We start from the raw sequence: 23,752 nt of genomic DNA, 5'->3' as shown, positions 1-23,752 counted from the left end.
GTCCGTATATGGTAGCAACAAAGGATGCAGTTAGAATATATATATAAGGAAAGAGTTACCTGATTCTTTTGATTCTAAGGTAAGAAGTTTGTCAGGTTTTCACAGTCTTTGTCAAGTGTAACTGTTGTGTTCTTATAACACAATTCTTCTCACACATTTTATATCGTGATTTGTCTATGCTTAAAAGTTATTTGGTTTTATTATAATTGGAGGCATAACAATAATACAAGGGGTGTAACCTACAACTTGTCATATACGTTGTGTAATATGAGAACATTTGAATTATATTATCTACATTTGTGTCTGGTTAATAACAATTGCTTGTCAAGCATGTCACTCTCCAGAAACAAAAATGCATTGTTGTTGCGGTGACACGTGCGGTCTTACCTGGCAGTTTAGAATAGATAAATAGTATTATGGCTGCACCTATATTAAGAAGCCAAGTAAGTTCCCTATACTAGACACAAACTTTCTTCTTACTTAAATTGTAATGTATTAAGCAAATGTAGCCATTTACCTGATGATTCCAGTGTGGCAAAGAGGGTTTTAATTGCTGAGATTGTCCAAGAATTGCTATTGTTGTTGTGTCCAAACCACATTCTTCATCAATTTGTTGTACTACAATTTGTGTGGTTTACGTGGGCAAAACACACCTTGCATGCAGAAGCATGAATTTACTATTACTCTAATTGAAATTTTAACTGTCAAATCAAAGAATTATTGTGAATACAATTAAAGCTGTTATCCTCCTGGTACTTCCCAGTATTCATCCCTTTTTCTCTGGCAATATGCTTGGCCTTTTACTACCCCTTTGCATACTAAGGTCAGTGGCTTCCATCTGAGAGGGTTACAGCAAGTTACCACCATTGCAGGTGTTATGCCTGGAGAAGTATGATAGATGGTGGGGTGGCTCTCTACTCACACTGGGTCCACTTGCAGCAATTTTTAATATGCTTTCTAGCAGAGTCTACACCTTATTCATTCTTTGTTGCTCTGCGTTTCCATATTACATCTGAATTTACTACATATGGTATGTTTTACATTTGCTGGATACTTCTTGAATACTGTCATCCCACGCTCATGAGCCTCTTTGCTACATTTTTAATATAGGGTCGTGGGTTGTTTATTCTACACAGAATAGCTAGCTATTTGATATTACTGTCTGTTAGGTAGAGCAATGCATCAGCATTTTAACAATAGGTTTTATACCACATAATCATAGAAAGCTAAGCTAAAATGGAAACAGATTAAGGAATGTTTATCTGATTGTTCAACAGTTACTGTTACAGCCAAGCTAGGACAAAACTCTAGGCTAGCACAGACAAGTCTAGACAAAAGACGCCAGGCAAGCCCAAGTCTTGAGGTCTTGCAGATTTAGTACAAGCCCTGTGACATATTCCTAACAGTGGCAATACCATATTTCTTGGATTATAGGTCTGCAATACTTCATCAGAATTTTTAGAGGTCTGTAACAGAGGTTCCCTTATATGTCTAACTTACAGGTCTTGAGAATATAATTTATAAGATTCCTCCTCTGTTTTCATTTACTTTGTTCCCTGGTTTACAGGTTTTTCCTGCAGTTGTGCATTGTGTCTGCTTTTATTGCTTTACTTCCGTGTGGAAAAAGAACTTGGACTGAGTATTGAAGATCTCAGTTCTTTTTTTATTGATAATGAATGCCTGTCAGTAACATATTTGATTTTTTAATGTGACAAATAAGAATTTCTTTATATGGGATAATGCAACTCTATTTTAGGTAAATTTTAGAAAGCTTTTTCTGACTGATACATTTTAAGTTGTCCATATAGATAAAAGGTATATGCATAAAGCAGGTCACCTATTCAGTATTACAGAGGAAATTGCTTCCTTTGAATTTTTGTTCTCTGGTTATACATGCATTAATTGCCCTTTCACAGTGTAGGTTTTGATCTTTGGTTTTAGCAATGTCGTTTGATAAAGGGGGATTGGTGAAAGGAAACGATGACTTACTGTCTTGTCAGTTCTTCCATCCCTGTCTTTAGATCAATTGAGGAGGCTTTTGTGGGAGAAGGTTATTGCTTCATTGGGATTTGATCCGTTATTAAAAAGCCCTGAATCAATATGATAGTTACAGGAGTAGATTTCTTTGTGGGGAGGCGGGAGGTTGTATGAGACAGAGTGAGACAGATGATTTAGCCCTCTCCATTATCATTCGACTGCTTTATCATGTTCTGTTGTGTTGGTGTTAGCGTACACGGCACTTCCCCTTCTTCCCATTGCTTATGATACACCACCTCCAGAGGCTGCAGCAATGCATTGGCTGAGATAACGCCTTCCCTTAGTGTTAGACAAAGGATTCTGTCCTCTGTAGTTTCTGTGAACCTCACTATCAGATTTAGGACCACAGGATTATACTAAAATCTTAAAGGAGTTTGAGGATATTGTTCTGGTGTGAAAGACTTTACTGGCTTTTTTGCATGGCGGTTTTCTACCATATTGCAATACCATAGCATTATCATGAATGTTAGCTGCTCTGCATAAAATAATAGTTTATTTATGTAACAAGTGTATTTATTTTCATCTAGTGTTTTTCATATTTATATCCCAGGAAATAATACCTTAGTTAATTAAGTACCATAAAAGGCTAACTTTCATTACAGAGATGACAGTGAAAATGCCTGCCTGCTAAGCTGCGTAGGTAATCCATACCAAAATCCACAAGAGTAATTCTGTGGTTATTACTTGATGAGTAAGATAATAGTAATTATGTTACTTGTTTGTTTGAGTTAGAATTAGAGCAAAATAACAAAATTGACACTGAATGGTTGTCTTGTTTGAATTAAGATGCTGTTCTTGTACAGCCACTGTGAAGTGATGCTGATATTTCAAGTTAGAGTATAAAATGTATACATCTTTAAGTAAAAAAAAAAAAAAAGATTTATGTGCATTTTACCCAAGAATTGAATTTTCCAGGTTGGTGCCTACAGCTAGTGGTAAGAATTCAGTAGTTAATTACTTATTTTGCAAGACACAGAAGTTAATGGAATATAATTTCCAGTTAAAACCTATTTTAAAACAAACACAAACTGCACTTGAGTTAACTTGTCTGAACTTCTAACGTGATTTGAGAATTTGTATTTAAAAACATTCTGTATTTCTCAGTTCCTGGAAAAGGAAATAAATCAGTTTGTTGTTATTTTTTTTCACTAAAACACAGTGTGATGGAATAATCTTTCAACAAGGCAGATATTCCTAAGACATGAATAAAACCAGCATAAGTCTGTAGGTGATGTTTTCTAGGCAAATATAAATATGGGAAAGGTAAGTCTGTCCCTTCAACTGCTTGCTCAAAGAAAATTTGGGGGCCGTGGTCAGCCCTTGTAAATTACTAAGACATTATGGGATGGCAGGAACACTGATTTACAGTAGTCAGTAGATCAGATTTTTGACATTTACATAGAAGCAAATAGGAGGCGCAGCTGGGAATAAGTGATTTCCCACCTGTGCATCTGCAGACTGAAAACTAAGGGAGGACAACAACAAGGTTTACTTTCTCTGTGCCCTTGTTTTTATTTGTCTCCTTTCTTCAGTGTCAGTGTCTTTGAAGAGATGAAAAAGTCTCTAAAAGTTAAGCTTAGTAAACAGTATGTTAGTGTCTGTAATATAGTGCAAAATATTGCACTTAATTTTGTGGTAATGCTGGGGTTCAGTGAACTTAGAAATTAGTTATTTTCTGTTTTCATGTGCCAAAAATATAATTTTATTAACAACTTTGTATCACAACTCCATATGTTTTATTTCTAGCATTATATTTTGCAAATCCTTATAAAATGTATATAAGCAATAAGGCATAACAGGTGATGCCTTGAACTATTGTGCCTTCCAATCCTAGTCCAACTCATGCTGGTCTCATTGATTTCCAGTGTGGGATCCTAACATTGGACATGTGTTCTGGGCTTGCTTAATCTAAATTGAATTCACGCAGGGTCTGACTCTGTGCGACGTGCTGTCAGGGTAAACATTATCTGGTTTTCATGGCCTTCTGGAAACTAGGATTCTCCAGCCTAACTACTTAGACTTCAAACTTACTAGTAACTCTGATGAACTTTCTAATGCCACATTCTAGTAAACACTAAATTTCACAGTGTTTTGGTAGGAGGATCTATGAGATTCTGTTGTCTACCTTGTATCTCAACCCACAGTATATCACCGAGGTGTTCTCATAAAGAGCCAGAAGACTTTAGTTACACTGAGGTTAATTTCTAGATGATCTTTATATGCAGCTGTTGAAGAAAAGAAGAGCTAGGAGTGCTTTTACAACCTTGCAGTGGGAAAGAACTGATTATATGATATATGTCATAATTTGAGAAAGTACTGCGTGTTTGTGCTACAAGTGCTATGGAGAAGAAGGAGATCCCTTCCTTATTTCAAGTTGTCCCTTGTGTGTGTAAAGGGTATAACATTGTATTTTCCTCTTTGCTACAGTTTTATGTTGAGATGTCATGTTACCGTATGCTATCACCTTAAAACCTTTGAGTCACTTCTTTCCAAAACATCATCTCATCCAGCTGCATTTTTAATTTCCAGATTAATTAGTTTGTATTTTGATTAAGTTAAAAGGCTCTTTGCTAAGTTGCAATTACTATTGCATGTAATAATAATGGTTTTATGTCGCCTTGTTGCTCTCTGTTGCTAAAGGTTTGCTTAATCATCTCCAATAATCAGGTGTTCTAGAAGAACCTGCTGGTTGTTGAAACAAAGGGAAGAGTATGTTTATCTTGGAGTGTGACCCATTGGTGTACCACAGTGATTGCTCTTGATCCATTGATACTGAATACTGTTACAAGTAGATGTAGGTGTTCTAGTACAATCAGTCCTTATTTAGAGACTACCCATGATATACAGATGTAAACAAGGTAGAAGCAAACAAGTATTTCCTTTTCTCTCCCTATTCCACACCAAGCCTGTGACTTACTTTTCTTGTGAAATTTTGAGCATTCTCTAGGGTTTGCGTTGCATCAAAAAACTACATCTTCAGTTCAACTTCTGCAAGTTAGATTTGTTCTCCTCACATCTTTTGAACAGTCTTTTTCCTCTAGCCATGTTTGTTTTTACTGTCAACAATGGCCTTGTCCTTTCATTACTTTCCTTACTGATACCTGATACTGATACCAAGCTTTTATTTTCTCTTTTGGGAGAAATTACAGTGTTCAGTCCCGTGACAATCATTTGCCTGAGCTGTTTCCCCTGAGTTTCAATTACAACATTTTCCTAAATTTTCCTCTGCTGCATTGCACTGTAAATTGTGTGATTCTGAGACAGATGCAACACCAGTTCTGCTAGCAGTTTTCTTGCTTATAACAAGATAAATAATATCACAACAGTACCACAAGGTATCACAATAATACCTTGGCTTGACAAAACAGATTATTCGGGACTTGCACGGTACCTCAACACATGCCTAGGTTGTTACAATGCAACGATCAACTGATTTTTCACTCTCTGAAAGAAATGTTAATAGATTAAGTGTCTGCATGAGCGTTAGTCCCTAACAGAACTACTTTGCCTTGTTTTTGGCAGGCTGCAAGGCATTCCTTTTAGATTAACTTCAGGTTTCTTGCAGCTGATCTTGAGGCTTTTGAAATACTCAAAATAAAAAGGAGAATGTTTCAGTAGCTTAAGGATGGGCGAGAGCAAATAATGCCGTATGAGGCTTATAGAACATTTAGGGTTTTAAAACTAAAGTTTTGAAGTTTCTGAAACATGATAGAAGGTTTCAGTAGCTGAATAGTTTATTAGGGTAAAATGGTTAATGAGGCATGAATGTTTCATAGTTGAAAGTGATTTTAAAAATGTTACTGTTGCATACCTTTAACTTCTTTCATCTTTGTGACCTTTTTACAAGTCATAGTCCTGTTTCAGTTTTGTTTCTTAAATGCAGTTTTTATCATAACATGAATTCATGTCCAAATTTGGATTTACCCTGTAAAAATAACTGCATTTCCCAAAATACCAGTGAACTCAGAATTTCAAGCTTCAGCCAAGAGCTTTAGTGAATTTAAAAAAAATAGTTAACATACTATTCTTGAATATTGGACTCTCTTGACTGACATTTGTATGAATTGTTTGCAACTTTGCATAATGCAAAATATGTAACATCTGACTAAAATTCAAAATTTTATTGTCAGATTAAAAAATTAAAACAGATGGACCTTTATAAATTGCTTTGCAATGTATTAATAATTGGATGAGCTCTTTCTGCCTTTCTCGTTCTCTTCAGGTAAGACTGACAAGTTTTTCTGTAAGGTTTGGTAGATACTTGGTTTAATACTGTCATTGAATTAGTTACATAGCACTTAGCTTGATTAAATGTTGCTCTCTGAGGAGGCAGAGATTGTTTGCCAGTCTTTATTTAATTTGGTTATAGCTGTTGTAGATACATTTCTAGAATTATAACATTTCCCTCAGCTAAATGAACAATACAAATAATTTCTTTTCCTTTTGTTTTCTTTTCTTGAAGCCGATCAACAACTTATCCTTACACAGAAACCCAGATGTACAGCCAAAACACTGGGGGAAATTATTTTGATACTCAAGGAAGTTCTGCACAGGTGACAACAGTGGTGTCGTCTCATAGCATGGTGGGCACTGGAGGGATTCAGATGGGTGTCACAGGAGGACAACTCATTAGCAGCTCAGGAGGGACCTATCTGATTGGCAATTCAATGGAAAATTCTGGTCATTCAGTGACTCATACAACGCGGGCCTCCCCAGCGACAGTAAGTATTTCAGACTGATGCAAACTCTTTGAGACTAGTTTCTTGGTCACTCAGTTATTCTTGCAGACTGACACAATTTTTGTGACAGAATGTATAGCAATATTATGTTTCAGAATAAGTACTACATAGTACTTTTTGTAAAATAAGAAATATATATAAGCAAGATACAGGAGTAAGAACTCTGTGAAAACTTAAACATGAAGGCAGACCTTTCCCTTGACAGCTTGCAAATATTTACATTTCATAGGTTAAATTTTTGTATTGAAGTAATATTAGGGAGCGCTTACATAATAGTTTGTCTGAGCTGAGTATTTGTCAGGTTGGGAACTAAACCAGCCTCCTTTAAAATTTTTTTATTTTTTCTGAAAACATAAGAAGAACACAGTATTGTTGAGTAAACTATGTTAGATGGAAATGTTAAATAATGTAAGTTACAGATCTGTAACTTCCCTGCATTTGTTCTGTTTGTTTGCTCGATATTAGTGTAGTTTTGGTAGCTTGTTTCAAAGTATTTCCAATTGTTCAGAATACTGAGGTACTACCTTTTAACACTTTATTCTTAGTTATCTATGTTATGTCTCCAAAGGCTGTGCCAGATTAAAAGCTCATTATGAAAGTGTCTTACAATGCTATGGGAAGATGCATTCTGTTACAACTGTGATAGATAATATTGTGGACACTTAAACATAAACACAGAACTTTCCCTTAAGAACTTATTCATTCAGCCCTTATTTCAATTAGGAAAATGGGTTTATACCTAGTGTAGCTTTTCTCTATAGCCCTAATGAGTACTTCTAGCTAACTCTTCTGGGTGTTCTGGTCTGGGTGTGGAGATTTAGAAGTAATGGGGAAGAGAAATGTGAAACATGGAGTAGGAGGAGTTGAAAAATACAGTAAAGGAGAAAAAGCATCATTAATAATACAGATTCATCAGTACTCCAAAGGGCAATGACATTAAGGGACTTCATTTTTAGGAACTGATGTAATGAGTAAAAATCTAATTGTCTTCTATTTGAAATTAAGATGAATATTTACAATAGCATTGGATAATTTAGGCGATCTGATAAAATCTCTTTATTTTGATTCTTAAGGTGGTTGGTATTTATAAATACAATTTTTGTACAATGTAAAAAAATATGATTTCATCCAAAAACGGTGTAGTATTATTTTCTGAGAATTAAAATTGTAAAGAGCCATAATTCATGAACAGCGGAAATATCAGTAACATAGCAGAAGCTTTAAGCTAGCAACAGAGAATTTTGTATTTTAATTACAAAATAAAAAAGAGTATATTAACATTTGCCTGTATTTTACATGACTTTAATAGAAAAACAGAGTTTCTGAAAAAAGGAACATTCCCCTTTCAGGTTCATTTAATTAAAATCAAGACTTTAACTGGACTGTTTTCTTTTTTCCTTTAAAGTACTATTTCATTTTACTTATTTGGAAGATATTTCATTGAATTTTCCATCTGACTTTATGATTGCCAAGCGTATGCAAAAGACCTAGTTTTCTATAGGCTTAAGTTACTAGATGGAGTGAAATTTGAGAAGTAACATTTCTTTAAATACTTAAATGGCAGTGATATTCCTATGTTTTCTTAGTTGATTTAAGTTTTTCTACAATTAAGTACAAATATTGCCTCTTTTAGAGATTATGCTAGTTTTCTCCTTAATCAACTAAGAACAAATGTATTTTTGTGTTTTGCATGTCATGCTGTAAGTTTTGTTTTGTTCACTGACAACAGAATTCAGTCAGTGGAAACGCTTAACTGAATGTGGAATCAAGTGAGGCTTAAATGCATCCAGTAAACACAAATGAAGAGTAGTAGACTTTGAATTTAGATATCCTAGAATTATTTGCCTGATATCAAAACTCCATGCTATATTTTGCAAATTAAAAACTTTTGATTTTTTTTGTCAAAATTAGAAGTAAAATTGCCAAAATTTAACAAAATCTAAGGTTCATACCTTCAGCAACATCTTTCTTTTGCTTCACGTGCCAATAAAACAACCTGTTTTGGTTGCTACAAGTAACTTCTATACTGCCGTATCATCTAGCCTTTAAGAACAGAAAAAATACTGCTAATTAAATTACAATTATTAAGTTGCATTTTTAATACTAAAATAGTTTCCTCAGTTTTTTAAGGTGCTATTTATTTTGTATAGTATAGTTCTGTAAGTATAAGACATTAGAATGTGTTAGAAGTACATTTCTTGCTAAGGAAGTGGGACACAACATGATTTTATATTTTATAATTTTAGGCTCTTGGTGTGTATGCTTCAGCTGAAATATTCAGGAGTTGTTTGAAACACAAAACGTTCAACTTGAACTGTAATTTTAAAGCACCAAGTCTGTTTTAATTTGACTAGAGGGCATAATTAAACTATGCAAAATAGATCAAGTAATATTTTATTTGGGTTGCACCTCAGATAGGTAGAGCTTGTTTCACTTGTGATCCCCATTTGATCTTTGGCATCATAACTTTTTTTGTCCTTGTATAGAGGATTTATTGGAGTCATTAAAATAACATGTATCCAGGCTGGTTTGCCAGTATAATACTCAGGAAATATTTCCAAATTTTCAGTTAGTTTGGACAATTTTTGTATGGAGACAGAGGATATAGAAATTAATAAGAATTTACTTACTAACACATTTGGTCATCACAAGCTCTCTTTAATTTCGCCATTGAGGTACTAGTTCTGTTTACTCTTTTCAGCTGATAACTTAATTTGTTTTGTTGTTACTCACCCTTACTGATCAAATCATTACCTTCTGTAACAAGCAAATTAATTGTATTATTGATATTATCTGTTTCTGATACATCTAGTGTAAGTTAAACAAATGAAACAGTTTCAAGTTAAAAGTCAAATGCATAAAATAAGTCAATTTTATTAACTGGCCTTAGATAAATGAAACTTTAAAATCTAATTTACTTTTCACCAGGTATGCTATTTGGTTTATACAGAAGTTAATAAAAGAGACTCAGAGACTTTTTACTTGAAGTCTGTCTTCACTTTACTTTCATTATGGTTTAATATAATTCTGAGTTCTGCTTCAGGTTTAATAAAGAGCTAATATTTTGCTTAGAACATTTCATTCATTTTAATTTCTGTCAAACATTCATACAAGAAGGCTGTCCTGCTTAAGCTATAGCAGGCAATAGCAGTGTTTTTGTAGCCAAAATATTAAGAATTGTGCACTATGAAAAGTGTTCCAACGTATATACAGTAGTGGTTTGTGTTAGTATGCATGAAGAACATTTGTTAGCGTTTTCTTTACTCATTTTATTTCCATTTATTTCATTGCTTCTTCCCACTAAATCCTTTGCTGACCTGTTAAACTACTTCTCTACCTACTAAAAAGGATTTTTTCACTAAAACAGAAAGGCATTCTGATTATAGGGCCTTTTATATAAAATATCAGGTAGATTTCCAGAATGGCCATTTTCATGTGAATATATGTGGATTGGTCAAGAATAAATTGTGATTCCATTAAACAAGAAGTGATTTACCCTAGCAGGATGTCTATTTGAAATGTTGAAAACAATTTCAACAAAATGTTGAAACCTGTATGAAAGAGTCATCTGTTTGGTTTATTGGCAACTATCATTAAAGAAGGGACAGCTATATTTAAAAGACTAAATAGAAAATTGGATTGCCATGATAATAATGAAATCTGAATCGCCTTCTAATTTTTTTCACATGTGTAAATGTCTTAAAGACTGTTCTTGTGGTAAAACAGGATGATCTAATCAATATATTTAATAATATCTTAAGGTTAAAAAATTCATCTAGTTTCTAGTAATAAATGTGTTGTTATGCTTGTCAGCCAGTGAGAGGCTCCCATCTATTAGTTTTGTTTTATAACAAGCTTTATGACTGATCTGCAACTGCAGTTGTCATTCATCAGTCATCACCAGCCATAGGAGGTCTCCACTCATGCTGTTGCAGAAATCTTTCCTATTTCAGTGCAAATCTAAATGTGCATGAAAATAAAAGCAAAATTAATACGGATGTAATGTATCACCACAAATTACTATTTCTGGTAGTAATCACAGTGTACAAAATTTGCTCTTAATTTTAAAGGAAGGATGGCGTCTACCCAAAATGTGTCATAATTAATGGAGGGAGAAGAACAACAAGAAGTTAAGAAGGCTCAGTGTAAATATCATATCCCGATAATATAATTTTAGTGGAGCTAGTATAATTCTTTTAAGACCAAAAAGCAACAAATGTTTAAATGATCCATTAAAGGTAGAGGGGTTTTCATTTGGAAAATAGTTTGAGAAGAGATTTTATTTATTAATCTCTTTCTCGGTAGACGAACTTTTTCTTCCTCCATTCCCCAACTTTTCTGGTAATTTTGATTTGGCTGGATCCATCTTAGCAGAAAGCAAACAATTTCTGATCAAATCGAAGACGTACAGATTTTTATGCTACAAAGGATTGTTGGATTATTTGGTCTGACCACTCTTACTGGCAAGACATTTACTTATGACTTCTTCAACTGAGCGCAGTGACACCTTTTGTGAAGAAAGGCATTCATTTCCAGATAAAAGAAGGCAGATAATCTTTTTCTTTTTTTCTTTTAAAAGAGTCATAAGAATGGTTAATCACTACTACTGCTAAAAAAACCCATTTATGTAGTAAGAATTAACTGGAGGGGTGGGAAGTTTAGAGGATTTGTGGATCTTGTGCCTTTATAAACCTCTGCCTCCAAGACTTTTCCTCCTGCTTTGGATTCTCTTTCAGATCTGTGGATCGTGGCTTCTCCCTCTCTCTTCCAGAGGTTTCAGTCTATCGGTCTGGCCAAAAAAACTTCTGTCTTTCTCTGCCCCTTTGAGTGCCTTGCTGCTCCACTGTAATATCTTGAGTTGAGACTGTGTCCTTTTCACAAAACAAGGAATGTGGGGAAAAGGGAGAATGACCCCTAGTAAGGTCTGCCACATCTACCCTGTCTGCATTCTGGCTTCACCTGCCTATGCTCCTTGTTTCTCTTCTGATACGGTCTGACTTCAGCTTTCAGTCATTGGCTTTTGGTGTGTTTTCTGCCTAAAAGCCCTATAGCACCTCATAGGTTCTTTCCAGTTTTGGCAATTGAATATTTGTTCTGGTATTTGTGTATCGAAAATCAGGATGTAGTGTTGTTGGAAACTCAGTTTATTCCAATGTAGCATTCCAATTACTGGTGAAAAGATACTGTAAGAAACAATGTTTTTTTTTTTATCGTAAGATATTAAAAATAGGCATCTTTGAATCTGTGAGAAGAATTTCTATTAATTCCTTTTATTTGAAAATGCATAAACTGGATGCAAGATGACTTGCCACTGATGTTCTCATAACAGTCTGATTATCAGTGGCATGAAGGCATCACCTTTCTAAAGGACTGGATTTTTAAATTTCTGATTAAATACACATTTGTTCTAAAATGGCCACTCTGCGTCTCTCTAAGGCTGTCTTGCCATAAATGTTTTCAAATTTGGCTTTAATAATAATCCAAACTAAACTTGACTTTTAGTTTCTCAGTTCTGTTTTTTCTGGTGTGAGTAACTCCGATGTGCTTCCATGTGATTTTCAGTGTTAGGTGGAATGTATGTGTTCTAGAAGTTCTTATAATCAGCTACACAAGGGATTTTTTTGTTTTCCTTTAAGTGTTTGTACCAAATATGGAGAAAACGACCACACAGAAAAATGTTTAGAATGTTTTTGAAGATGTATATAATAGGCATGAGGTATACAAATAACTGGATAATCCAGGGGAGAGATGGTGAATTGGTCAGTTTGACCATATGTTTGAGAACTTCCAGCAATATTTCGTTTGTAAATTTGGGAAGGAGAAAGTAATCTGACCTAAAATCCAAACATTTTTTATTTTTCCAGCCTACGGCTGCATTTTACCCCTATGTTGACTCCATGTATTCCTTTGTAATTACTAGAGAATATATTATGTTCATTAGTCAGTATACATGCCTTATATACATGCAGACTACTGGAGGTGTGCATTTGCAGCAGGTATTTTGACCAGTATCTGTTATGTGTATTAAACTTGGGTGTTTTATTTACAAATCAACCAATTTTAAGGAAGAAAAAAACCCCACCCTTTTTTTCTAGGTGCTTAAGGTTTATCAGCATACTTTTAAGGTCAGCATATGTAAAATACCACACTTGTTTTACATCTTTTTGTGTTCTTCTGTTTCTGCATACTTACATGTCTTTCAGTCCAACAGACTTTAAAAAGTATCTGTCTTTCTGTCTTCATAATAGTGCTCCATGCTCTTGAGCAAAATTTCATAGAACCTCTTTACAGGTGCTGCTATAGCTTTGTCTGTTGTGAGGAATGCAAATCCTTTAAATTTAATTCTTCCAGCTGTAAAGGCTGCACCTGAGTTCTCTTAGTGTGGTCACTACTATTTTATTTTCAGGCTTCTTTTTCTTGGGCAATCTTGTCTGCCTAACACAACTCTGGCATAAGTTTCAGAAAACAGTACAACATACATGATTAGTCTGACCTGAAACAGAATTGAAAGCTACCGTAGATAATGAGTGTTTGTGGCATCCTAAAAGAGTGAAAGTGTCACATTTTCAAAAGCCCATAGTCCATTTATCCTGTAGCTTCAGGTTATTCATGATGTGTATACACCTTATTTAGGTAAGCACAGTTGTCACCAGTACCCAGGACTTAGCTAGCTGTACCAAATTAATCTTTCATGTATACATATGAGGAATTAGTAATTCCTTCATAATGGAGCATCCTAAAGCTCCTTTAGGATTTCACTTCCTTTAAAGCCTAAGAGGGCAAATCTTTGGAAGTGGATAAAAGGCATTGTGAATGGCAGGTGCCTGTGCAGATAGAGACAAGAACTATCTTTTTTGAATACCAGTGTATTGAATTTTAAGATACCACCTAAAGTTGCCTGCTTTGCTGCTGGTTTTGGAGAGTGGTTTGCAGACACAAACAGATAAAGAAAATAAATTGTAGGACATCCAGATTAAGTGCAAAACCTCAGGGCTTAAACTTCTGTGGATTGTTTTCTTTATGACCTGATCTCCTCAGAACAACTTACTCTAAGTACTTTGTGTTTATTAGTTGAATTGTTAGTAAATTAATTGACTCATGAAAAAGTATTATTTCTTCTTCCTAAGAGGAGGGCAGGTTTTTTCAAAGTGGATTTGGGATAGGTATTTGCTATGTCTGTGCGATCACATCTGAAACTATTATGTGTTATTAGTTTATCTAGTAACATGTTAACGCTAAGACATAAACTAGCAAGAACAGTTAATAACTTCCAAATCAGTAGATCACATAAAGATTGCACATTGTAGGATTCTGGATGCATAAACTGGGATCAAACTGTTGAACTTTTTAACCCCAGGGAAATACCCTTCATCATTAACAACTGTGTCAGAGTATAAGGCAGTATTTTAGTTGGCAAACAAAGAAAATTGAAGGAGAATCATAGTTTTCATAGCTATCATGCTCTAATTGAGTGTCCGCCCGTGTTTATTTTAGTATACAAACTTGATTATCATTCCTACCAGTAGTGTAACATTTAACATGGTTTAGCTGGAGTTGCAGTGGGAGTGATAGTGTAAATTTCAGTTATCAGTCAGGACTTTATAAATAATGGTTTTAGTCTTGTTAAGAGAAGAATAGAAGTGTATGACTGATCACATATTCAAATGAATGTGTAATTCTTGTTGTCATTTTGCCTCTCAGATGTATATGTAGTTAGCTGTGCATGGAATCTCTCACTGCTTATTGCTAAAAATGCAAGGCTATCAGTCTCCCTTTTGTATTTATGCAGAATATAATTTTAAATGTTAAAATTATTTTCATTTTCTTTCCACTAAATATAATAATAAAACCCACTGCATTACCTATGTAGTTAATCTGTGTATGTGCTTAAATGCTGTTTTGAATAGTGGGGAAATTATGTTCAGTTTTTCTAGAACCTAAATAAAAGTCCCTGGCCAAAACTTAGAACTTAAAAGCTTCAAGGAACAGATCCTTCACATAAACAACTTTTTACGCAGGTAGCTGTTACTCCATGTAGGTATGGTACTCTGTGTCACATAGATCATCTTGAAAACCCAAAAGCTTGGAGTAAGAGAATAGAGTATTTCAGTTGCAATGGACCTTCAATGATCACCTAGCCCAACTGCCTTACCACTACAGAGCTCACTAGAAGTTAAAGCAGGTTGTTAAAGGCATTGCCCAAATGCCTCTTAAATAGTGACAGGCATTGACAGTGGGGCATTGACCACCTCTCCAGGAAGCCTGTTCCAGTGCTTGACCACCCTCTCGTTAAAGAAATGCTTCCTCATGTCCAGTCTAAACCTCCCCTGGTGCAGCTTTGAAGTGTTCCCATGCGTCCTGTTGCTGGATCCGTGGAGAAGAGATCAGCACCTCCCCCTCCATTAGCCTCCTCAGGAACCTGTAGAGAGCAGTGAGGTCACCCCTCAGCTTCCTTTCCCCCAAACTAGACAAGCCTAAAGTCCTCAACTACACCTCATAGTGAGGCCGCACCAATGCTGAATACAGTGGGATAATCCCCTCTCTTGACCGGCTGGTGATGCTGTGTTTGATGCACCCCAGGATGTGGTTTGCACTCGTGGCTGCCAGGGCACACTGCTGGCTCATACTGAACCTGCCATCAACCAGCACCCCCAGGTAGATCACTTTCCACAGGGCTGGTCTCCAGCCACTCCTCCCCACTTGTGCCTGGCATTACTCCACCCAGGTGCAGAATATGGCATTTCAACTTGTCACTTTCGTGTCACTAATGGTTACCCAGGGCTCCAATCTATCCAGATCCCTCCACAAGGCTTCTCATCCCTCGAGAGAGTCAACAGCACCTCCCAGCTTGGCATCATCTGTGGACTTGCTAATGGAGCTTTCAAGTTCTGCATGCAGATCATTGATAAAAAATACTGAACAGAACTGGCCCTAGAATTGAGCCCTGAGGAACACCAATAGAGGAAAGCAAGAAGTAGCTGGAAAGGGCAAGATAAATGATTTAGTGTCTAGAAAACCTGTCTTCAAATCAAACATACTTTATGCTCAAAAAATAGGTAAGAAGTGGTTGTATAGGCTACATAGGAAGAATGTTTCTGTCATTAAAAAGATATGTATCTGTCAGATAAAGCTGAAAGTTCATTTTATCAAAATTTAGACTAGAATAATGAACAAAATAATTAGTAGTAAGAACAATTTCTCTTGAGAAGCTTGCCCTACTAGAATATGGTGAAGATTCATTTTAAATATAGATCATATATCTTTCTGAGCTTGGTGAAGTAATTAGCGTGTTTTAGTGGTGACCAACACTGCTTGGCTTATGCTGTGCGGTAAAAGTGAACACAGATTCATTGTCTTCAATGACTGTACTACTGAAATCTACTTCTAAAAGAAAGTCCAGCAACAAAAATACCTGAAATGACAAAATAAAAAAGTAAGTTTCTTTATTTGGTTCATTGCATAGTGCCAAAAGGCATTGAAGCAATATGGCAGTGAGGAATCAGTGTTACCTGTAATGCCACTTTTCTTTTTAAGTGCAATTACTATTACTTTTTAACAGATTGGTTCTCTGAACAAACAAGGCCACAAGTTGCAGCAGTAAGTTAAGAGTAGTGCAGTAGTGTGAATGAGCAGCAGGAGGTGTAACTTCAGTGCTGTAGTGCTGCTGTGGACTAAGCACTGTGGAACTAGTAACCTAAGCATCAGAATTAGGATTTAAATGTGTGTACGGTATTCATTGTTTGATTGTAGCATTATGTTAAGAAGAGAAATTCTATGACTACAGTATATAGTAAGTTGACCGTACCATGATGGTGTTTTAAGCTTGTCGTTTTTATCATACAGCATGCTTTTAAAATTTGATCTTTCTGGTGTGATCGAATACTTTGACCTCATACTATTTTCCACTGAAGCAAGAAGAAAGCAGAATGTTAAAAAAAGCATTACTGATGTGTAAGAGTATGTTTTCTTACATATTAATTGCATATTTTAAATAACGTACTTTTTATAGGAAGGCTGGTATAGATAATATTAAACAGTTGTAAGAAAAAAGAAGTTATTACAACAAAATACTTCAAAGTTGCCCTGTAAAAAAGAGAGAAGCTAATTTATATGTACGGTAAATTCAAGCATCAACTGCACTATTTTGTAGTTACAGCTATACAGAGTGAATTCAGCCAATATTGATAAATCATGCCACTAAAGTTATGGATAGTTCTGTGATATTTGAAGTAGGATAGGGAGGGCTTATTAAAAAGTGGCTAGATAGAGAATGATAACTGTTTTTAAAAGTATAAGTCATGGTTTCCATTGCTTTCATTTTGGCCATTTAATGTAGCTAATTAATTGCATGCCTTTTCTCACGGCGTATCCCATTGTCTCTGTCATTTTTGTTGTTGATTTTGCTCTTCCAGCTCCCCCAGTTAAATTACATTTAGGTTCTGATTTATTTTTTTTAATGCTGTTGCTATTGAACTGATCAAAATATCCATTGATAGTAGAAAAGAAAAGAATGGGAATGGATGTGAGAGTATTTGTACATTTGCATTTGTAGAAATACTACTTTGTGTTTTAGTAGTGCTGTTTTCTTTTCCTTTTAAAAGGCAAAATTATTGTGAACAAATCTGCTTTTCCAAAGGATGGATCCTGCAGTCTGTATAACTCCTGACTTTCCACTTTGACAGCTGGGGATATTCAAAGGGTGCTGGCAGCAGTAAGGGTGGTGTCCTGTCCCAGTGAAGCTAATGGTGGAAAGCCTATTGGATTATTTGGGTTTGGGATTTGATTCTGTGATTCCAGAGAGCTGAAGTTTTGTTTCTAATTCAAATCTTACTGCAAACTGTGCATATCTCTTTCTGATATAGTTGAGGGAAAACATATGGAGGCCTTTCTTAAAATTATGTTTAGGGATTTATTTATTTTTTAATTAATGATTTTTTTATTCAATCAAGGTTGTTTTTGTTTGAGTGCAGCTCACCAGTAATTCTACTGATTGAATTTTCTGAGCAGGTTTGAAGGTAAAATGGACTTTGAGGCTGTGATCCTGCAATATATATGCAAACAAAATGCCTTTCTGACCTCATTAGGGAGTCTTATGTTCACCGGGACTCTGCAATGAGGCCTTTTAGTAAAACATATGCCCTAGCCAGGAATAAAGCAGGCATTTCTGTTGGTCTGTAAGCAATCTGTCAAAACTTCTCTGATCAGGCTTTTTTACTATCTTGTCTTGAGTCCTTTTTTTAATGACATCTATTATCAGATTGAAATGGCGATTGAGACACTGCAAAAGTCTGATGGTCTGTCCACTCACAGAAGCTCTCTTCTCAACAGCCATGTAAGTTGTCTCTTCTTCACATACTCTCTTTTTTGCTTTTTCTGCATGCTTAGCCTGCCTCTAAATGTTTGTTTTATTTTATTACTACTGTTTGCTCTTAATCTTCTCATCCCAGTTGCTTGTAATCTTCTACTACATCTCCCATGGCTTTATTTTGTCAGATGAAATGTCTTTATGGTATATTGTAGAGTGTTACCTGTTTCCTATGCTCTACACCTGTTTTAAGACAAGTTAACACATTTTGCTGTTTTGAGGATTGTAGTGTAAATGTCAAGATAAAGTTCAAATAATTCTAAGTTAGCTGGCTTTTGAAATTTTAAATAAAGTTGTCTACGATGCAAAGTCTTTGTACCCTATATTAAATTGGGGGCATGTGAAGAGGAAGAGAAGAAAGAAACAGCATGCCTAAATAATGTCTTTGGATTGTCTTTAGGTGTTTCTTCATTTATTCTGAATAGAGAGTTTATTATGAAATGACTTACATAAAATCTTAAAGATCCTTATGATGACCTGGAAAAAAAAAAAGCAAGCATTTTCTTAATTTGAAGTTCACAAAGATGTCTTATTCAGTTGCCTTTTTCTTTGTTCTTACTCTGCAAATCTTACAGTTAAGAACTCTCCATGTACAAAGCTAAAAGATATTTGGGTAAGAACATGATTGCCAAATCTGGTGATAAATGTATAATATATTTAACTTTAAAATAAAGGAAAAAAAAGCCCAGAGTTGATTTTAAACTCTTTATATAAATAATAATGTTGCTTTGTAGGTTGCTAGTCTTTCTTGAAATGTATTTTTTCTGTTGGTATTTGTGGTTTTGTATTTTGTATTTTTGCCACATCGATTAGTTTGTATTCATTTTACCTTTTTTTCCTTCTCAGCTTTACTAATTACATAAATTCAAATTCCTTTATTGTTTTACAGAAGAAATTTAAATTTGGTTTGTGGTCTTAATGTAAGAATATTATGATAGAAGCTGTCCTTCAGAAATCAAATGAAAAATCTGTGTTTTAACAGGTTTGGGTTTAGGTGTTGGATTCTTTCTGTATGGGTCTAGTTATGTCAAAGTCTAAACTGGAATTGTTTTGTGGAAATTTTAAGCAAACTTTTTTTTTCATTAGAAAATGCCAGAATTGAAAGAGGAAAATTGTATTACAGAAAGTTATGCAAAATGTTATACAGAAATACTTTTAGATTCCACCTTGGTTGTTTACAAAATAATTGTTTTGAAGATGAGACAGTATGGAAATTATTTTTCAATAATAATAATAATACTGTTAGATAGTATAAAAATTATTATTTAAATGTAATTTTTAAAGGGGCCATAACTTTTTTTTGGCAAAGTGGTAGAAATTTATGTTAAGACTTGGAACACTTGAAGTATTGGTAAGTTTGTGTTAATCCTGTTATGAAGTCCAGAATTTTGGTCTAAAACCAAGAAAGAATTGCAAGATAAGCTGCTGTGCCCCACTAGACTATGTTCCACTCATTCCTAGTGCTATGCACTGTTCACAGTGTGTTCCTATCAATAAGATTCTCATCCACCTGTTAAGTCTGATTATGATATTTCTTTCTTGACTGTGAAAGCTCTTTCACAATTACACTGATAGGGATGTATCTTTGATTTGGGGGGGGGCTCGGAGGGAGGCGGGAAGGAAGATCCCTGCACATATTTTTCTGGCAATCAGTCTTTCCTAGTCTTGGTCATTTTGGAAGAAGTTAGCAATCTAGATCAAACTTACTGAATGTTTTGCCTATTTTTAAAGCGCTGCTTACTGTGTTTAAACTCAAGGAAGGACAGTATGAAGGAAGTTTAAGTACAGGTTTAACCTTTGTCTCCTTAAACTATTCTTCATTTTGACTTCTAATGGTTTGGCTTGGCATTTATTGAAATAATTGGGTTTAATAGGTTTTAAAATAGAATTCTAAACTGTGTGTTTAATTAACTTTCACTTTGCAGATGATACATTAATTTGTGGGAGAGTATTAGGATTGGGGTTGGCATTTTTGCCCTAGAATTTTCTAGGATTTTTTTTTTCCTAAATTAATGTGTGCTTAGTTTAAGGAGTTTGTCATTTCTCTTCTGTTTTATTTTCTTTCCTGATTTATTTCTGCATGAGATGGACTTAATTATAGTTGAATGTTTTATAAACATTGCAACTTAATTAAAGTCACAGTCGATTTAATAGGTCTGGCTCGGTAAATATTTCATACCTTTACCCACCTTACCTTACCTGTACAGTATGGTCAGTACTACAAATTAAAAAGCCAGGATTCAAACCTGAACAGCTCAGTTTTAGAATTAAAAAAAATTAAAGTTGTTCACAATAGTTTTACGTTTTGAGATAATTTTACTTTTAAAATCGTATATTAACTGCACTTTTTCTTCCTGCCTATAATCTAGCAAGTAGTGACTTCAAGCCTTTGCTACTAAGTAACTCCACCGAGGAGCAAAATCTTGCACTTATCTTTTGATTTCATCTTTTTTGGTGTTGAATAATGCAAGTTATGGTTGAAATAACATCTGTTAGAAATTCGTATCATTAATGAAGTGCACTAACAGTGATTCATAGAACGTTATAACCTATCTGGAGAATATCTTTAATGCTACATACAGGACTTAATTGGAAAATAATTATTTTTTGTTTGTCAGTCTTTTGGGATTGACAAAGTTTTTCCTTTTGGGGAAAACAGAAATATTTCACATTCTGTATCTGTTCTGATTACATTGTAGATTTAATAATATGTGACAAATGTTATGTAAACATATATAACATAAATATATACTTATTAATAGATTTTAAATGTAGATAAATACAACAGTTGAAAGATATAATTACCTTTGTTTCTAAGCACAAACAGGCTTATATCGGGTCATTAGTGAAATGAGTTTAATACATTCAGATAAAAGTTAATGTTTACAATTATACTTTTTCTTCGGCTTTATTTCAAAATGACAAATGCTTAATTTAGAGGCACTTGTCAATGTTAAGACTTTCAAAATAATGATATGATAACTGATATAAATATGATGAACTGTTCTTTTTCATTTTGTCTATTTGAAATGCAAAATTACCTGCAAGCTGACTAAAACAATTATGTCTTGCATTTACATCTTACTTCTGTGTATTTTTCTGGAGCTTATGTTTAAGAAATATGGAAAAGTCATGGGCATGATTTCAGTAAAAAGCAAATATGGAAATGGTGTTTGAATGGTCTAGAGTAAATTTTGTATTTGTACTGGTGAATTTCTCACTGTGACTAAAACATAGCTATAAATTCAATATATGTTATCATCTGTACTTTAGTACATAACAGTTTTGTGATAAAGAAAAGGTTAGGACTGAAACAGGCTATTGCACACTAAAATACTGACATTCTTTTCATGATAAGTTACACTGAACATTTACGGAACAGAATTTGTGCACTGCTCTAAGAGAAAATAATTCTCAAAGAAATAACACATAGATCGTGTGTATTTTTTATTGTCACTTAATTGTGTTTTGGTTATACTAGTTACTGCTTTGGTGGGCTAAATTGAAAATTATTACACATTTGTGTGAATATCTAGCTCATTAGAGTAAAAGTTTGTACCAAGTCTTGAAAACACAATGTCTTCAGTTTGCATTTTCACTGGATAATCAAATTAAATCCAAGGTTTTGATAAGATATCTTTAACCTAGCAAGCTTGAATATTCACAGTGTACTACTTTGATTTAAATCCTTAGGAAAACAGGAAAATAAAATTCAAACAGAAAATGCAATTTGTGAATCATTCAAGCTGTATCTAAAGGACAATTACAGGGAACTGAAACGATGGCATGTACTGGGGAAAGATAAGGAAACTGTTAGCATATCGAAAAATTACACCAGTGGAATTTCAATGTTTAAGTAATCCTTAACCTATATTATTTTTGATCAATTTTGTCTTTCTCCTATAATGTTAAATTTAAGAGTATTAAGTTGTCTTCTTTACTTTTTTATATATTAGTGACAGCTAGAGGCGTTTCATGAGTGTGCACTACTTGTAACATCCAGTGATGTTACGTAAAAAGTCTTCTCTTGCATGTGTCTAAAATTACCTATCTACCACAATTACAGGAAAAGATTAATAATTTTCCAAGAATCTCATTCTGTTACTCTTGGAAGTCAAAGGCAAACAGACTACAACTGAAAGGCATTGTGCCTGTAATGCTTTCTGGGTGCACCAATTATTTTCAACGTTATCTAGGTTGCTCTTTGACTTATATGCAATAGCTTTTTTATTTTGTGTATCTGAGAGTAAAAAATACCCTATTTGGTTAAGTGTCGTAATGTTTTTTTAACATCGGGTGAAGAAAAACAGTATAATATTCCAGGTTTATAACTACATTAACTAATTATTGTTAATCCAAGGAGTTTGTTTTCTGCAATTTATGTGAAATACTTTCATGGTTACTTTATTTCTTCACAGTACTAACAATTTGTCTCCCAAGCATAGACACCTTTATCAAGTATTGGTGTGTGGTACTGAATCAAAAATATCACAAGTGCAATGAGTTCTGCTATTTCCTGGTAATTCTGAAGACCCTAAAGAACTATGGTACACTTAGCATTTAAGGAATCTCTGAAGAAGGAAGTAACTCTTTAATAGACCTGAAGAGTGGTTTCAGACCGGTCATAAATTAATGTTGTATGGCTAAGATATTTTTAATAAAGTAATAATGATATTTTTTTTCTGTTTTGTATGTGATATAGCTTCAATGGCTTTTAGACAACTATGAAACTGCAGAAGGAGTGAGCCTTCCAAGAAGTACCCTTTACAACCATTACTTAAGACATTGTCAGGAACATAAATTGGATCCAGTCAATGCTGCCTCCTTTGGAAAACTCATACGATCAATCTTCATGGGATTACGGACCAGAAGACTTGGAACTAGGTTTGTGTTAATGAAATGCTGAACTACAATAGAAAATACAAGTAATAATGATGAGTAAGAAACTTGTCTCCTAGTCAAGAAGTGAATAAAACCTGTATTTAAATATTACAGTGGTTTTCTGTCAGTTCTGTCTCTTAAACAGTTTTATGCTTTTTGAGACATTATTTTACTTTTACTTCTCCTGTTTTTCACTGTTTATGCGTTTACATTTTGATAAACACACTGCAGATTTTTATCAGTACAAATAAAATGTAACTTGTTTGGAAATTGCTAAGAATTGTTTTTCTTCATAACTAGATAAGTTGTGTTTATTTGCATATTATTTCTCTTATTGAAGTGGCTTACACGTTAAAATGCTGGAGAATACTTGTTTAAGAGAGTGAATTAATTTCCCAAGGGTGGTAAAATGACAGCTGTGTAAAACAGGTATGACAGGAGAGTCAGGCCTGATTCATGGGTATTATTTTCCAGTCAATGTGAATTATGAAATCAATGTAATGTAGATGCATAAAACTAGTGATACTGTTCTTTTAATTCTTGCCCTTTCATGAAGGGGGAACTCCAAATATCATTACTATGGGATTCGTGTCAAGCCAGACTCTCCTCTTAATCGACTACAAGAGGACATGCAATATATGGCTATGAGACAACAGCCCATGCAGCAGAAACAGAGGTAAAGTTTGAAATGAACACAAGTACTTACTAATATTTCTAGTTCATAAAGCTT

The 23,752-nt window shown here is 34.4% G+C and overlaps 1 protein-coding gene across 2 annotated transcripts in view; it reads left to right on the top strand.

Moving 5' to 3' along the window:
• The window catches only part of RFX3 (regulatory factor X, 3 (influences HLA class II expression)), a 58,887-nt gene that overhangs the window by 10,365 nt on the left and 24,770 nt on the right, over positions 1–23,752 (top strand). The window contains exons 3-6 of one of the 2 annotated variants that reach the window (XM_009884278.1): positions 6,500–6,758; positions 18,034–18,108; positions 22,844–23,025; positions 23,579–23,698. In XM_009884278.1, coding sequence (XP_009882580.1) covers positions 6,500–6,758; positions 18,034–18,108; positions 22,844–23,025; positions 23,579–23,698 — 636 coding nt within the window. The remainder of the gene's footprint in view (positions 1–6,499; positions 6,759–18,033; positions 18,109–22,843; positions 23,026–23,578; positions 23,699–23,752) is intronic. The other variant, XM_009884279.1, reaches the window with a different exon arrangement.

This window comes from Charadrius vociferus, unplaced genomic scaffold (assembly GCF_000708025.1).
Source record: "Charadrius vociferus isolate BGI_N301 unplaced genomic scaffold, ASM70802v2 scaffold183, whole genome shotgun sequence".
NCBI lineage: Eukaryota > Metazoa > Chordata > Aves > Charadriiformes > Charadriidae > Charadrius > Charadrius vociferus.
Note: the sequence above shows the minus strand (reverse complement) of the source record. Positions and strands in the feature narration are given on the sequence as shown.